Consider the following 18,202-nt stretch of genomic DNA (forward strand, 5'->3'; position numbering starts at 1 on the left):
CAACACAATGTTAATGATAGGCTATGACAAATCTTGAACAGGAACAATGCATAGCGTCAATTCACAAGTAGATTGTCTTGCGTATAGCGTGGGTAGGTACCCTGTGACCTAATGTCTAWCTCAGTAAAACCAACATTTTAGTGTGCTTCGGACAAAATAGATAATACGCTATGTAGCTCATTCGGATTTCCGTGGTCCTGTTAAGTCTAAAGTTCAATGCAGCAATGTCCGGAGAGAACAACCGCAAGAAAATTAATGCTGGTAATGTTAACCTTGATTGTTGAATCGTCGTATTTTGCAAGAATATAGCTTCATTTCGACTTTACGGCAAATGCGTTTCTTACTGAGTAATCTGCCTCTTCTAATGACACACGGTAGTAAAATTTCAATATAGCATTTCCGCATAGCGCACTGACATGTTGGTTGTTGTAACAGTGTAACTATTAAACGATAATCATAACAAAATACTTTCACATTGCAATATTGCCTTCCCGGCATATCACTAGACATACAATAAGAAACTATTAAACTGTTAGCACATTGCACGTAGTGTCTGGGAATTGGGAAGGTGCAATGTTCTTTCAATTCTTGATATCTAGGCTACCCATTGCTTCTTGAAGAATACAAGTATGTCTCACGATTTTAGTACAACTTTCTGTCTTCGTCAGAACCCAAAATATACGATTTTATTTATTCCTTGTTTACAAACAACGCGAATGTAATTAAACGAGTCGGCAGGTAGCCTAGCGGTTAAGAGCGTAGGGCCAGTAACCGAAAGTTCGCTGGTTCAAATCCACAAGCAGATCAGTTGCGTGCCCTTGAGCAAGGCATTTAATCCTAATTGCTCATGTAAATCTCTCAGGAAAATAACTTCTGCTAGTGTCGATGTGCCCTTGAGAAAGGCACGTAATCCTTATCTCTCTGGATAAGAGTGTCTGCTAAATGACTCAAATGTAAATATAGTGAAATATGGTTAACCTTTGGATCTCCTGGACAGTCAGTCCTTGGATCTAGAGAGCACTGTCGGTACATTTTAGTGGGGTTGAATTTGACTATTGATTCTTTCTCACACTGAAACTGAAAAGCAACATTTACGTAATAAAAAATGACATGGACAATTGTGTAAGAAAGTCACATTCCTTACCTCCATTACATGTCGTTTACATTTCCCTAGCAATATACCTCAGCTGTACACCAATACAAGTGGTGGGGACCTGTTTTGTTGTTTTATTTAATTGTAGCATTAATGCATGATAGGCCTGCTAATGTAGACACTCTAGATGATGATGATAATAATAATAATAAGGAAGTGGATATTTAACCTGCAGACAGTGTAGGCATAGGGGTCAGAATTAAAGAAAGTTATAGTCAGGTATAGTTTCAGTAAGGGTTAGGGAAAGGCATAAAAGTTAACATTGGGTTAGCGTACCATTGTCCGCCGTCATTCATTTTCTGCTGGTCAAATATAAACMGCTTCATTTTAGAAATGATCCTCACTCTTTTTGGGGGAACACTGTCCCTAATCTGTCACTTGCATTTCAGTTGTCAGTAGGCTATTCCTGCCCTATCATGAATGGAGTATGCTATTCCTGCCCTATCATCAATGGATAATTAGTCAACCTGTTTTTTTTTCTTCTGCATTTCAATTTGTAGAATGAACCAACATGGAGCAGCCAAGTTTCATTGACAACAATGAGCCCAAAAACCTCTAACGTTAACAGTTCTCCCAAGAATGGACAGTGGATCACAACAAGCATTAACTGAAGAATGGCAAGGTTTAGACGAAAATCTTGCTGTACATTTATTGGTTTGGTGTTGCTCATATTCATAGTAACAGTTGTTTTAAAGTCCTTTACACCAGAATATTCTCCATTTGGAAGCATCTTTGGTCTGGAWTTGTTCCCTAATATCAAAGGACCTGGAAAAAATGACATTCAAATGCTTAGTAATATTGACAGTGTCGTCCCTGAAGCACTGAACAACATGAATGACGTAGACTCTGAGAGGGTCAAGAACGTAGAAGCTGCCCTCAGGCAATTCCCTGCTCCAAACTACAATATTCATGCCTTTTACTACACATGGTATGGCAACACACAGTTTGATGGAAAGTACATTCACTGGGACCACCCTCTTCTGCCACACTGGGATTCAAAGGTGGCAGCAGGATACCCAAGAGGGAGACACAGCCCACCAGATGACATTGGGGCCAACTTCTATCCTGCTTTAGGAGCTTATAGTTCCAGGGACCCCTCTGTTATTGAAGCTCACATGAAGCAACTGCGAGCAGGAGCTATTGGTAAGGCTTTGACGTTGGTAATACATTTAATTTAGTATTTTTCTGCTACGGTAAGACCCAAGTCTGTTGAATAACTCAGTCTGTGCATTTCTAGGTGTTCTTGCTGTTTCCTGGTATCCACCTGGCATGAAGGATGAAAACGGTGAGCCAACAGATGACATTGTGCCTTTGATACTGGAGGTGGCACATGCATATCATGTAAAGGTGTGTATGATAATCAATGAAAAGAGCAAGCATGGCTCATATACAGTGGGGTTCGAAGTTCTTGGCACCTTTAAAAAGATGAGCAACAATGACTGAACAAAATAAATAATTAAAATACTGAGCTATATTCTATGCTCAAAGAAATTGGGATATTATATTTAGTACTAATACAATTGCTTAAGGAAAGCGATTAGAGGCAATAGGGGTCATAATTATTGACACCCCTGTTTTCAATACCTTTCAATATRGCACCCTGCGAGGATAATGGCACTGAGCCTATTTAGAAAATGTTTTATGAGTTGGAGAACACATTGAGAGGGACCTTAGACCATTCCTCCATACAGAATCCTTCCAGATCCTGGATATCTTTCGGTGCTTATGGACTGCCCTCTTCAGTTCAAACCACAGATTTACAATGGGGTTCAAGTTCAGAGKCTGATGGCCATTGCAAAATGTTGATTTTGTGGCCAATTAACCATTTCTTTGTGTGCTTGGGGTCATTGTCTTGCTGGAGGATCCACCTGTGGCCAGTTTCAGCAACCAGGTTTTTGTGGACAATATCCTGATACTGGGTGACGTTTATTTATAATGGGGTCCAGGAAAAGCTGCTGCAYTGATGCCGTTGACTTTAACAAGAGCCACAGGACCAGTGGAAGCAATATAGCCCCATAACATTAAAGATCCACCTGTCGAATTTTACAGTAGCTATGGGGTTATTTTCTGCTCATGGTTTCTCATTTCGATGCCAACCCCACRACTGGTGTGCGAGTCSGACGTGCTCCATTTTCATGTCATCTGACCACAGCACCYTTTCCAATCCAAGTGGCAAATGCCAGTGCAGTTTAGCAGACTCCAAGTGTTTACATTTGTTGGATGACAAGAAAACACAACTCTTCGATGTCGAAATGAGAATGCACGAGCAGAAAATAACCCAATACCTACTTTTAAAATATGGTGGTGGATCTTTGATGTTATGGGGCTATTTTGCTTGGTGGTGGATCACCTAAGTTGACTAACTTGTTCACAGGATTGGTTAACACTTGGCTCCTAGGGTCTCCACCGAGCTAGTTCAATACACTTTTAGTTTTAATGCACCGTATTGCTGGAACAAAATTCTAAATGCATTTCATCTTGATGTTCTGGTGCCGTTTGGGCAATTTTAAAGTATTGATTGGCGCTTTATTTGTGGAATGTAACTGTAGGAATGTAACTGTTTTTCTGAGTGATTTGTGATGTTGTATTTGTGRTTAGGATGACTGTGCTTTTATATTTTAATATATATTTTGTTTTTAATATGTATTTTATAGGGTGCATTTGGAAAAGAGACCCAGGTCTCAATATCTCTTCCCCGTCAAAATAAAAATAAATGGGTCTATTTTGCTTCTACTGGTTCTGGGGCACTTGTTAGAGGAATCATGAACTTTACCCAGTACCAGGATATTTTWGTCAAAAACCTGGTTGCCTCTGCCAGGGGGCTGAAACTTGGCCGCAAGTGGATCTTCCAGCAACCCCATGCACACATCAAAGAAATGGTTCATTGGCCACAAAATCAACACTTTGCAATGGCCATCTCTGTCTCTGGACTTGAACCCCATTGAATACCTGTTGTTTGAATTGAAGAGGGCAGTCCATATGCGCAGAGAAAGGACATCAAGGATCTGGAAGGATTCTGTGAGGAATGGTCTAAGACACCCCCCCCCCCTCCCCCTCCATGTGTTTTCTAACTCCTAAAATATTTTATAGAAAGGCTCAGTGCCGTTATCCTCGCTAGGTGAGGTATTGAAAACGGGTGTCAATCATTTAGACCTCTACCCTTTTGAGAAAAGAAATGATTACTTGTTAAACTAAATCTATTTTCTCTGAGCAATTTTTTTTTAGCACACAATATAGGTCAGTATTTGAATTATTTATTTAATACAGTCATTTTGCTCATCTTTATCAATGGCGTGAATACTTTTGGACCCCAATGTACATGTGTTCTTTGACAACATAAAAAGAAAGTAATTTTTCAGTTCATCCATTGCCTCTTTTTTTTTCCCATATTACTGTTGATTTGTGTTTACTACACAGGTTGCTTTTCACATTGAACCATACACAGGAAGAGATGAAACAAGTATGTTTAACAATGTCAAGTACATCATAGAGAAGTAAGTATTACATCATTCCTTATTTTATATTTCTGATTGGCCTTTAGTCTTGTCAGTATCAATAGAGTTCCACTTATATTACTATTTAACATACGTTTTTTACCTCAGCTTAACTCATTTATTTGTTCAGTAATACCTTATATTGGCAATGTTTCAAATATTACCTCAGCTTTATGAATTTGTATATGATCGAACAGCCTAACTCAAATCAGATCATGTCTATTTCTTAATCTTTGTAAGTAGACCCTGTTTGTGAAATGGTACTTAATTTGTAATCCTGTCATTCTATCTGAAGATATGGTGAGCACCCTGCATTCTACAGGCATAGAACAAACACTGGCAAGTTTCTTCCTCTATTCTACGTCTACGATTCCTATCTACTCAACTCAGAACAGTGGGCAAAACTCCTTAAACACACRAAAAGCAGTAGCATTAGAGATACTCCCTATGATGGTATCTTCATAGCCCTTCTTGTTGAAGAGAAACACAAGAGGGATATCGTCACGGCAGGTTTCGACGGAGTCTACACTTACTTCGCCACCAATGGGTTTTCCTATGGCTCCACTCAGCGCAATTGGGAGTCCATTAAAACTTTCTGTGAAGACAACAACCTGTTGTTCATTCCGAGTGTGGGGCCAGGTTATATTGACACCAGTATTAGGCCTTGGAATTTCCAGAATACACGCAACCGCATTAACGGGAAGTACTATGAAATGGCCCTGAGTGCAGCCCTAGAAGCTGGTGCCGATATTATATCTATAACATCATTTAATGAATGGCATGAGGGAACCCAGATTGAGATGGCAATTCCAAAAACAAGCCACACTGTGTACCTAGACTACTTACCACACAAGCCTGTTGTCTATTTAGAGGTAACTCGCAAATGGGCAGCAATATTTAGCAATGAAAGGAAGAGACGGCTAGAATGATACGAAAAGCAAGGGCCTAACATTAAATCTGACCAGAAATTGTCTTACACAATATAGATTATGAAATTTGACAACAATAGTGCATGTGACAGAAACCTATATTGACTTTTTATCCTGTATGGTAACATTTATCATGGTTTTACAGATMAACTAATGAAAGGGCAGCCTTGAATTGTGTGGTCTTTGTCCTGCTTTATATGATTATAATGATTTGTACTTTAATCTATAACTGTTATATTTGGGTAGTTTAAACCCCTTCCTGGGCTAAAAAYCACTTTTAAAGGAGGGTCTGAATTGAATATGCTTTTTGTCTCGGAAATTCTTAACCTGGGTCTGTACAAAACACCACAATGTGACAATTCCTACTTCATTGCACTACTGTATATACTGTCTGCTTTTTTTATTTTTTATTCTTACCCATCCACCAATAGGTGCCTTTTGAGAGGCATTGTATAACCTCCCTGATCTTTGTGGTTGAATCTGTGTTTGAAATTCACTGCTTGTCTGAGGGACCTTAGAGATAATGGTATGTGTGGGGTACAGAGATGAGGTAGTCATTCAAAAATTGTGTTGAACACTATTATTGCACACAGAGTGAGTCCATGCAACTTATTACGTGATTTGTTATGCACATTTTTACTCCTGAACTTATCTAGGCTTGCCATAACAAAGGGGTTGAATACTTACTTATTCACTCAAGACATTTCAACTTTTCATTTTTTATTAATTTGTAAAAAAAACAGTTACACTTTGACATTATGTAGGCCAGTGAAGACAACATATCTATATAATCCATTTTAAATTCAGGCTGTAACAASAAAATGTGGTAAATATCAAGGGGTGTGAATACTTTCTGAAGGCACTGTACATACCAATGTCTAAGCAGCTTAAGTTTCTGTTAATTGTAAACCATAATGCACGAATATATACATCCTTAATTAAAATAAACATTTTGTACATTTAGMCTACTCTTGTTATTTCAGGGTTATCCTTCCATATTTCTTTAAATACAGGACAGTTAACAAAAGGGGCAAACATTGTCATATTAAAATTACCAACCTGGGTTACCTCCTACGAAGCAGCCTCAACGTTATCTCTTGTAATGCGCATTGTAGGCTACTGTATCTCTGAACAATTTAGATAGTCTATTTGAATAATCCCCTATCAAGTAAACTTTAATTGATCACGAATCTTGTCAATTTAATGAGTATGGGTTTACATACAGGTTATGCCTATGTTGTAGGCTACATGTCATTTTAATAATTTACTTGGAAAACCACGTCACCTGCGAACAAATAATTGTATGAGCAGCGTCAATATTGCACATGCATTCCCAATTGAAAGATGGGGAACGTAAGATACACATTACATTTATTCAATAATGCAATTTTTTGAACGCATGCCCACTGATAGAATCTCTGCTAGGCTACCTACATTCGGTTTCACGAATACACTTTCAGCCTATATCTGCATTGTCGGTAAATAGGGGCAAGGAAGGTAGCGCATGGGCAGCCAGTGAGGAATTATTCCACATCGCATCACATGCCTTACATGGCCGTCCTTATATTTAACGAAACGATGCATTTGCTCAAATTTAGTGAATTGAGAATAACAGTCATTTTCGAATTCTGGTAACCTACTCGGTTAGGTCGCATGGGAGGGGGATTTTATATAGCCTCCCTACATTGCAAGTTCGCGGAAACGTTATGGGTTTCGGCTCCTATGAATCCTGGCCAATTCCTGCAAATATTGCCATCAGCGCAAATATTTATTTGCATCCTTAACGTTTTCGGCATGTAGGACTGTATATATGAGGGAACGACCCGGAAAAGCAATGGAAGATATGCATATTTTAATACACGCTTGTCGAGATGGTGAGTAAAATTGATTTTTCTCCGCACCGTGTCAAAGCAGTGGTACCTCGTTTCGCAAGCCAAGATGTGCTAGCTAATTATAAATAAAACATCAAGAAGAATCTGAAGGAAATGCGTATATCTCATCATTCAAGTCACCATTTTTGCATTTAAAAAAAATACACATTTGTATTAAGGTCATTGACGTTATAGGCATTTGTCTTCGATGATTTGCCCCCTATGAATGACGATAAGGAGTAGCCTATGTTTACACGCCTGTCAGTGTTCTCAAAGATGCTTATATATGGCCCACATGATTTGAAGCTCTGTTGGTGCGTAAAAGGGCGTTTGTTAACCAGAGGGAATAGGGCTACAATAATATAAGGCTACATTTTTTACCAATAGATTTTATTTTAAAGACACCAACGACAATGCTGCTTAATGAGGAATGACACTCATTGCAAGTGTGTTTAGGCTACAACTGGTTTTTAAATGACCTTCAGTTGCACCGGCTGAAAATTAATTCTTACTATGGATACTGCTCGTTTCAACCTTTCGCCAGTGTAGCCAAACCAAACGAGAAATGCAGGAAAATTATTATAATAGCCAATCTGCAAATGGACCTGTTTTATTCCGCCCTCAGATAAAGCCAATAGCCTACACAAGACCACTGCACCCCCACCCCCCCAGTTGTCATACTAGTTTGAAAAAACAATTTGATCCCTGCATAAACTTATACATTTACCAAATGAAAATAAGCGCAATGAGCCTTAGCAATTTCTCTATATAATWGATTTCTTTGACTTTAGTTTTGATCACCATGGAAACCTAACTATGCCACCTGTGAATGAAGAACTATTATTCTAAAATGTCTCACCCTCACAGTTTAGTTGTCTGCTTCCATTCACCCTTCATCATTATCATTGGAATTCAGTCCTATTTTGCATACTATAGCTTCCCCTTAAATCCAACTTAATACATTTCAACCTTTTAAGCACAATGTATCACTCTAATACTTACAGAAAGTGGATTCCTGTCATGTAAGAGGATTTGGTGCACATGAAAATGCATTGATACTGTAAGCCTTTAAAATGAGGTGCATTTGTCTACCCTAGTCCATTAATGGCTGATGAACATAGCTCTCTTAACCACTGCTCAGTCACAAATGCCTGTCTGTATAGAAAAATAGTGCCGCCATAAGGCAATACGCTAGAAAATTGTGAAAGACTCTGGAAATTGGAAAGTTACTGGTTTAACTAGAATCATTTCTTTATAACTGTTTCAAGAAAATATGGAATACATGAAAAGAGTAGTCTAATTCTACACAGACATTATTTGACTTGCTTATTTATTATCTTATGTAACATGCAGGTCACAGGTGTGTGTTCAATTTACAAGAGCTTGGAACATTATGTGTTCACTCCGCCTTAAGATGGCAGCATTCTCATATGCATGCAATTGATGTGTGTGACATGTCACATGGATATTTGTCACATGGAATACTGTATTTTTCTGACAGTGATTCAATTAATGTGTAGTGGAGGAGTAGGTGCTTAATTGAACAACCAGTATGCATGTGTGATGAYCATTCTTGCCTAAGACCTGAAGAATTGTGTTAGCTCCCAGAACGTATACCTAGGGCCTATAGGCTTTAACTCAATAGGTTAACACAGATGAATCAAGTTCAGTATCAGGCCAGTCAAACATGTAAAGTAGTATCACCAAGTTATTCCAGTGGTGCAAGTCTACCCTGATTTGTTGATATTGTCTTTTTAAAGCTAGAATCCTTAGCAAAGCAGATACCCCGCCTCTGTTTTGATGAAAACCCATTTACTTGTTCCACATTTTGTTACGTTACAGCCTTATTCTAAAATGGATTGAATAAAAACAATATTCAGCAATCTACACACAATACCCCATAATGACAAAGTGAAAACAGGTATGTAGAAATGTTTGCAAATGTATTAAAAATGAAAATCAGAAATAGCTTATTTACATAAGTATTCAGACCCTTCTTTGCTGTGAGATGTGAAATTGAGCACAGGTGCTTCCTGTTTCCATTGATCATCCTTGAGATGTTTCTACAACTTGATTGGAGTCCACCTGTGGTAAATTKAATTGGTTGTATATGATTTGGAAAGGCACACACCTGTCTATATAAGGTCTCACAGTTGACAGTTCATGTGAGAGCAAAAACCAAGCCGTGAGGTGGAAGGAATTGTCCGTTGATCTCCGAGAAAGGATTGTGTCGAGGCACAGATCTGGGGAAGGGTACCAAAAAATGTCTGCAGCAATGAAGGACTTCATCATTCTTAAATGGAAGAAGTTTGGAACCATCAAGACTCTTCCTAGAGCTGGCCGCCTGCCCAAACTGAGCAATCGGTGTAGAAAGGCCTTGGTCAGGGAGGTGACCAAGAACCTGATGGTTACTCTGGCAGAGCTCTAGAGTTCCTCTGTGGAGATGGGAGAACCTTCCAGAAGGAAAACCATCTCTGCAGCACTCCACCAATCAGGCCTTTATGGTAGTGTGGCCAGACGGAAGCCACTCCTTAGTAAAAGGCACATGACAGCCCGCTTGGAGTTTGCCAAAAGGCACCTAAAGACTCTCAGACCATGAGAAACATGATTCTCTGGTCTGATGAAACCAAGATTGAACTGCCAAGTGTCACGTCTGGAGGACACCTGGCACCATCCCTATGGTGAAGCYTGGTGGTGGCAGCATCATGCTGTTGGGATGTCTTTCAGTGGCAGGAACTGGGAGACTAGTCAGGATCGAGGCAAAGATGAATGGAGGAAAGTTCAGAGAGTTCCTTGATGAAAATCTGCTCCAGAGCACTCAGGACCTGTGCACTCAGGACCTACCTTCCAACAGGACAACAACCCTAAGCACACAGCCAAGACAACACAGGAGTGGCTTCGGGACAAGTCTCTGAATGTCCTTGAGGGGCCGAGCCAGAGCCCGGACTTGAACCCGATGGAACATCTCTGGAGAGACCTGAAAATAGCTGTGCAGGAACGCTACCCATCCAACCTGACAGAGCTTGAGAGGATCTGCAGAGAAGAATGGGAGAATCTCCCCAAATACAGTTGTGCGAAGAAGACTCGAGGCTGTAATCGTTGSCAAAGGTTCTTCAACAAAGTACTGAGTAAAAACAGTTTTTGCTTTGTCATTATGGGGTATTGTGCTTAGATTGACGAGGGAAAAAAACAATGTAATATATTTTAGAATAAGGCTGTTACCTAACAAAATGTGGAAAAAGTCAAGGGGTCTGAATATTTTCCGAAGGCACTGTAACTGTTTCAGTTTTAACCATGTTTTGAGGCTTTACAGTGTTTTTTTACATTTACATTGTTTTCAAACATTGGTGTAAACAAGCTTATATTTTAGGTTCTGATGGGGAATGACAGTTGAACTAAGCTGATGAGGCATATATAAGTTATATATTCTTTATGAATCAATTAATATATATTATATATAATATATAAGTCCAAAAATGGATGTAGGAATTAAATATTTGCACTTTAAATGGGCAATCTGCGATTGCTACAAAAACACGCTTGTATTTGTAGCAACACACATTGCCCCTTTAAAGCTAGGATACTTAGTTGATACATCCATTTTTGTACTTATAAATTAATGATCTACCCATTGATTCTTGAAGAACATATAATGTATACATGCCTCATCAGCTTAGTTCAACTGTCATACCTCATCAGAAACCAAAATATAAGCTTGTTTTACTCTGTTTGTAAACAATGTGATTGTAAACAAACACTGTATAGCCTCAAAACATGGTTAAAACTGAAACAGTTAGGGTGCCTTCGGATACTCCCTTTTAACAAACTATTGTAACCTCACTTGTTTTCTTTTTCTTAAGGATACATCAATGAGATGACCTGGGAACTCAACATCAGACCAAAATCACTAGATGACTAAGGACCTTATTCCAACTGTGTGCAGCAACACCTCATTCAAACACTACTTCAAACACTACTACTGAGCCAATGTAGAACCTGCCCCTTCAGAATTACATGACTTTTTTCCTTGCCTGGATTTCAGCACAAAGTCAAATCTACCAGGTGTGGAATAGTTATTTTTTTCTTTGATACTTTTGAACTAATAGTAAAATGATTTAATGCAGATTCAATGTTACATTACCTTTTATATATGTACTTCTCACTGCAAATTAGAATTATAAGACTGCCAGGGAGAGACAATGCTTTTTTACCAATCGCAAACTAGCCCAACCCACTGGGCACAGTAGTCAGTTCAATGTCTAATGTTGATTAACATTTGGTTGAGATGTCAACTAATGRGAATTCAATGTGAAATCAACCAAACATTTCACCATGTCATTGGATTTAGGTTAAAAGTTGGGTGAAAAAGACTAAATTCCCTTACGTTGATTACTTTTTGTAAATCCAATCAGTTTCTCATGTTGATTRAACGTCATCAGATTACATTTTTGTAATGAAATGGCGTGGATACAACGTTAATGCAACCAAGTTTTGCCCAGTGGGAAGCACTATACTTTAAAAAGCTTCCACGTCTTGCTGTCTTTATTCAAGCCACACTGCAAGTTAAGAAAGTGCAAGTTAAGAAAGAGGGCAGTTWGTAGTATTTGTGGACGTGGTCTCTCCACTTTGACAGAGAAGTTTGGACTTGAGGTATGTAAGACCGCCGCTCCTCACGATCATCTGAGAAGATATTATAAATCATCACCATACTCGGTTCACAGCAGAGCAGACTTTCATAGACCTTTTGCACCATAGTTTGTTTATATCCATTGGTTATTGCAGGTTGTCGAAAGGCACACTGGATTTACCTTGSCCAGCGAAGATTCACATTTGGAGCCATTCTATCGGTCCCTAGTTGAATCTCTCTCCTACTCTGCAATCCGGGCGGGCTAATCTAGTGTGCTCGTTCACAAATCGCCTCAACACACTTCTCACACTGCACGAGCCACAACAAAAATGTTTGCCAAACAGTTCATTGAACGTAAAAGCCATTATTTAACGTTGTTGGCCCTCTCATACTGTATCAGGCAAGGACAGACACTTACAAACAATCTCAAACTTTTGTCATCATTCCTCTCTTCCTCTTATTCACTGGAAAGAGTAATTCTGATTAAATAAGGAATTCACAGATTTATTGATTTTAATGTTGTTGTTTTTTACGTATCTTTTATAGGACAGAGTATGCCATCTGCACCTTTCCACAGAATTCTACGACCCCTTCTACTTGGCACCTTCCTACTGGGCTGTTTTGTGACTCTGTTTTTGATGTACTTTAAACCGTCCACTAGCTGGCTATCAGGTCCTGTAGAGTCAACAGCATCCACAATCCGAGTTAAAAACCTCTTCTCCGCCAAGAGTGACAAAAACCTGACCACTGTACTCGTCTGGCTCTGGCCCTTTGGACAGACCTATGACCTGGGTGTCTGCAGCTCTCTGTTCAACATTGAGGGCTGTTTCATCACAGCAGATCGGAACCTATATAATAAGTCAGATGGGGTCGTCATACATCACAGGGATATCTGTACTGATCTCTCCAACCTGCCCCCCCTTCAGCGTCCCTCCTTCCAAAAGTGGATATGGATGAACCTAGAGTCACCATCTCACTCCTCTCAGCTGCCCGGTATCGAAAACCTGTTCAATTTAACTCTGAACTATCGCCAGGATGCTGATATCGAAGTGCCTTATGGGTCGATCGTGACGGCCCAAGGGGACGAGGATTTCGTGCCTCCGAGCAAAAGCAAATTGATCTGCTGGATTGTCAGCAACTGGAACCCGGATCATGTGCGAGTGAAGTACTACAACGAGCTATACAAACACATTGAGGTTCGCGCTTATGGACAAGCCTTTGGGGAGTACATTGCGGATCAAGACTACTTTCCTACCATCGCCAGTTGTAAATTCTACTTGGCATTTGAGAACTCAATTCACAAAGACTACATCACAGAGAAACTGTATAACCCACTCTCTGTAGGGACGGTGCCTGTGGTTTTAGGCCCGCCAAGACAGAACTATGAGAACTTTGTCCAGGGGGATGCTTTTATCCATGTGGATGACTTCACCTCTCCCAAAGAGTTGGCTGACTATCTCCTGCTCTTGGACAAAAATGAGGAAATGTACCTCAGGTACTTTGAGTGGCGACGGCACTTTAAGGTGAAAAAGGCATACTTCTGGGCCGAACACACATGCCTCGCTTGTGATTATCTCAGAAGGCACAAAGAGTACAAGGCATTCAATAACCTCGATAAATGGTATTGGGGTGGAACGCCTTGAAGGCCCAAGAAATTGTTGTTTTGCTGTTGGAGGCATTGCTTGAAAAATATTTTCAGTCATGGACAATGCTTGTTTTTCTCAGTGGTTACAGGGGCCCAAATTAGCCATTCCATTTTTTTATTTTGTTACCAGCCAGATTTGCTCAGCCTTACTTTGCCTATTYCATTTTCATTCAATCATGTATTTGTATTTATGTTGTAGTCATTTGCAATGCTTTTAATATTTGTTTTATAAAATAACACTTTTATATTTAATGTCTGAACGTGACCACATTTGCTGCTATCTGTTTTTTTTATGATGTACTGTAACTGTTTCCCACCCCATAAGGTGGGAATCAAGCTGACATGCCACATCTTTCATCTGGCAGTATTCACAACATTGTGGTGTTGAAATTGTAGTTTTTGTAATTGTAACCAGTATTCTTTTTTTTCTTTTCTGTGGAATGTTCATGTTGAATTTGTTGTCCTCAGGGCACTATTGAAAATGAGTCACTGGTCTCAATGGGCTCCCAAGGTTAAATAAAATAATAATGAAAAAAAATATACAATAAATAATTGAAGAAATAGTTGTTTCAATTAAAATATTTATGTACTATTTATTGAATTGAGACATTGTATGATACAATACCATCTAAAATTCGTGATACAGTCATCTATGCAGTGTTTACTGAACTTCAAATGTAAAAGTAGTTCAGTTTTGTTATCTACTGTATATTGTATATGTGTGTGTTTTTGAGAAATCACCCTCAATTTATTTTTGCAAGGTTGCATTTGCAAAACAAATGGACARTCATCTTTGATCATGTATGTACAGTAARACATTGTAGAAAGCAGGAAAGATAACAAAAAAATACTGACAAAGTGTGTCAGGGGAGAAATGTGAACTTATTATGRTAATAGTGGTTTCTTAGTGGGCATTATCACATTAAATGCATTGAGGTTCTTTAAAATGCCCCGAGCTCAGTTTTCATTCCATGCTGTGAAAATGCCAATTTTGTCTACATTTTCTCCACTGAACAATGCATCTAAACAGCTCTCAGCACGATGGTTGAATCGGTAACACTTTATTTGAACTGTACGTAATAAGAGTCATAATATAACATGAACATTTCTGAAATAGTTATAACAAGTGTTATGACAACAGTTAATGTCACTTGCAATTGCTAGCTGTTGACACCTGTCAAGACTACATAAATGTGTCATAACCATGAGAAATGTCATGACAGTTTTTCCTAAAGGGTAACACTACCTTAATGAAGTAAAATATTCATAATTTCATGAGTATAATATTGTCATAACATTATCCTACCAGCCATTAACCCTTCATMACATTTTTCTCTATGATATTGGCCTCTTACATTTAGCACCATTTAGCACTTTCATCAAGTCTAAGCACTTCACATTTCCAGTAAAAGCTCTCTGACCTCATCCACCTGCAATGTGTAACACCCACCTGSATGATGCACAGCAGCAGTGGAGAGATAAGARGTGAATGTGCCAATTGGAATTAGGGTAAGATTAGGTGCTAGGATATAAAGCGGTGTAATGATCACTTCACTGTGACTGCAGATACACTACATAATTATGTCATAATTCACCAAAATAAACATCAGGAGTTTTTTTTACACGTCTGTTTATGACACAATGCCAGGTTACCTACACTACAGCTAACCATTTTAGCCTTGATGAGTAAGTGACAAACCTATGTTAATAATACCTGTCAGTATGTCATGTTTACGACAATATTATGATGCTGGTATGTTGTAGCTACAGTTCAAATACAGTGTAGGAACACTTTCTTTGAAGGTTGAATACGTGAAGCATTCGTATCAGCATATATAAACTATTCATAACACATCCATGAAATCAGTAACATCATAAAGACCTTAAGAGTGCATTCAATAAGCATACAGTAATATTATTTGTCATTAGTGACGTTATGGAATAGTTTAAATGTGAAAATAAAAGTCCTATGGAGCAACAGATTTTGGGAAGAACAACAAAAAAACTATCTTCCCTTAAGTTACTTTATTGGTTCTGAAATACTGTTTCTTTTTTACTATTTCCATTTTGTTTATCACTATGCATGTTGTGTTATCATTGATGCTTTTAGTTTACTTTTAAATTAATTTCCAAAATGTATCGCCAGATAGATTCACACAATCTATAGATTGTATGAAGATTTGTCACAATGACCCTCAAAGATATGAACCACAGATTTACAGACTGAACGGTCAACCGAATGGGCAATATAACTTCTGTAGACTACATTTAAAACATTTCTTTTTTAAATGTAACCTTTATTTAAATCAAACATAACTGTTGATTACATGTTCTAAAAATGCATCAGATATTTATAGTATCTGGCTATATGGTTGGAAAACACATGTAACATGAAATCAATGTTAATTAAGGTAACACTAATACATGTTTGAYAAGGTGAATTTAAAAGTTAAGGACATTTTTGTATCTCTACTACTGTAGATGCTTTATGAATGAATACACTATGAAGGTCTTTATAAATGTCACTTACACCTTCGTGGATGTGTTATGAATTTGTGTTATTATGTTGTTGTGAATGCTTTCTGTATCAGTAACGAACATCCCTGTGCTTGCCTCGCTGTGCCACTTCCACCTGCTCCAGCACACACCGAGACCATAKCCTTGGACCTCTGCCTCGCAAACACACGTGCTCGCCCTCTTGAAGCACATTTAACTAGCTGCGCCACCGAAAAAGGTACCAATGCAATGGTGCAGGTGGTGGTTTCAAGCTCGATTCAGTCCGTATRGCGGAGGAGCCGCGGTATAGAGCGATTGAAATTTAAAGGTAATTTTCCGAATGAGCCGACATATGCAGCGTTTGCCGTGAATGCAGTCTCCGCAAACACGGGAACATTGCCTTTAAATTTGAATCGCCCTATACCGGGGATATTCCGCTATACAGATTGAATCAAAACCTTTGTTTAACCAATTCAATTCGGTTATATATGTCACCTTCAAAGAAAGTCACCTAAAGAGTTGCTGTTGAATCTTAACGCAAAACTTATGTAAGACTTTCAAAATATATTTTATGCAAGATTCGTTTCTACCTGGTGAAAATACTAAACTTTCAGGTTGTTWTCATTTTGTTGTATTTACTGTGAGTGGGACCATTAGTGTAAAGAGGATGATTATAAATATTTGTTATATAGACAATAAAAAAAACAATCAGTCTATGTGTATAACTTGAAATTGAAAGGCTATTTTAATAAGGTGGTGTAAGGGACAAGGACACAASATAAAGCATGTCGTCCGTGTGCAGCGGGCAGCKGCCCTATAGCCTCTGACCGCAGAACATCGGCCGTCATTTTCTTTCCAAACGATTCTTCATGTRGAAGCGTCAACTTTCGTTGACACCCAAAAGATCTACTGCACACGACCGACGTTCGTAATGATGTGTCCCGTCCTCAAAACTAGTCCACTGACATGTCGACGAGCGGAATTCTGTAACTTTCTTTTTAAAAACACCCCACAGCTCWACCATTTAATTAAATAACGTAGAAAGATTTTAAAAAGCAGTTCAACAGTCTTGATTGAATGGAATTTTTTTTCTCCCACATTTCCAGGCTGTGATTGGTTGATACTGCCGGGACATAGCCTAGTTCCAAATACTGAATCAGACCAGCGCTAGCGTTGCATTATAGCCTGCCGCCAGTCAAGGGAGAGCTGCACAGACCATAGCTAAGTCAATCAGTCTACCTACCATAGATAATATTGTGGGCAGCTGTAATATCTAGGCTAACCTTMGTTGGACTGTATTTATACTCACACTAAGTTAGCTAGCTACTAATGGACTAGCTAAGCTTTGATAACAAATTGCTAACACTAATTCGCACCAGCTATGAATGCACAAAGTGAGTAGTGTCCGGTGAGTAGGCCAACTCTGCTTTGACAACAACAGCTAGCTAGTTGATTCATTCAKTGAGGTAGGTAATAATACCTATCTTGCTAGTCTAAAAAACAGCAGCACATAGCCTATTAGGGTCAGCAAACCATTTTTTTTTTTTACAGCCACTGCCAAAGATTTTAGCTAATAAAAAGCTTGCCTTCAGCTCAGCCACTGGCATTGCCTTGCTTTGATRTTCTGGCTATGTCAACTAATCATATTCTCAAATTATGAAATAAAATGCATTCAATCAAGACCGTCAAATGTRATTCTGAATAATGTGTATATATTTGTAATGTTTCAGTCTCTTTTTAACGTTCAAGTGTTGCCAGCTTTGAATAATGATTTGTGCTTCAAYGCAGCTTATGAATGAGGGGGAAAGAAAAGAGACACTTATACCGGAGAGCCAGCGTTGAAGACAACAGTAATACTGTTTTGGAAAGGCCGTTTTTCTTCAAGTGAGGCAATTATACAAAAGAGAATGCAGACCGTTTTTGGATTAGATGCTAATCCTGTTGACATGACCTAAATTCAACCATCCTGTTGAAATTTTGCAGAGAT

At 38.7% G+C, this 18,202-nt stretch overlaps 2 protein-coding genes across 3 annotated transcripts; both read left to right on the forward strand.

Annotated features, from left to right (window-relative positions):
- Nucleotides 1-2: 2 nt before the first annotated feature.
- manea (mannosidase, endo-alpha) lies at nt 3-6,539 on the forward strand. 2 transcript variants are annotated; one of them, XM_023995107.3, is made up of 5 exons: nt 3-92; nt 1,654-2,296; nt 2,391-2,500; nt 4,571-4,647; nt 4,943-6,539. In XM_023995107.3, the coding sequence occupies exons 2-5, from the start codon at nt 1,768-1,770 to the stop codon at nt 5,574-5,576; spliced, it is 1,350 nt and encodes a 449-aa protein (XP_023850875.1). In that variant the 5' UTR covers nt 3-92; nt 1,654-1,767; the 3' UTR covers nt 5,577-6,539. The 2 variants fall into 2 exon arrangements, with proteins under 2 accessions (XP_023850875.1, XP_023850874.1); XM_023995106.3 differs by having other exon boundaries at nt 70-261.
- A 476-nt stretch (nt 6,540-7,015) lies between these two features.
- Nucleotides 7,016-14,668, forward strand: LOC111969172 (4-galactosyl-N-acetylglucosaminide 3-alpha-L-fucosyltransferase 9). The gene is made up of 3 exons (XM_023995109.3): nt 7,016-7,450; nt 11,308-11,509; nt 12,621-14,668. The coding sequence occupies exon 3, from the start codon at nt 12,629-12,631 to the stop codon at nt 13,715-13,717; it is 1,089 nt and encodes a 362-aa protein (XP_023850877.1). The 5' UTR covers nt 7,016-7,450; nt 11,308-11,509; nt 12,621-12,628; the 3' UTR covers nt 13,718-14,668.
- The last annotated feature ends 3,534 nt before the right edge of the window (nt 14,669-18,202 follow it).

Source organism: Salvelinus sp. IW2-2015, linkage group LG10 (assembly GCF_002910315.2).
Source record: "Salvelinus sp. IW2-2015 linkage group LG10, ASM291031v2, whole genome shotgun sequence".
Classification (NCBI taxonomy): Eukaryota; Metazoa; Chordata; class Actinopteri; order Salmoniformes; family Salmonidae; genus Salvelinus; species Salvelinus sp. IW2-2015.

Coding starts and splice junctions, on each gene's coding strand:
- LOC111969172 (XM_023995109.3), top strand. CDS start 12,629: ATGCCATCTGCACCTTTCCACAGAATTCTACGACCCCTTCTACTTGGC.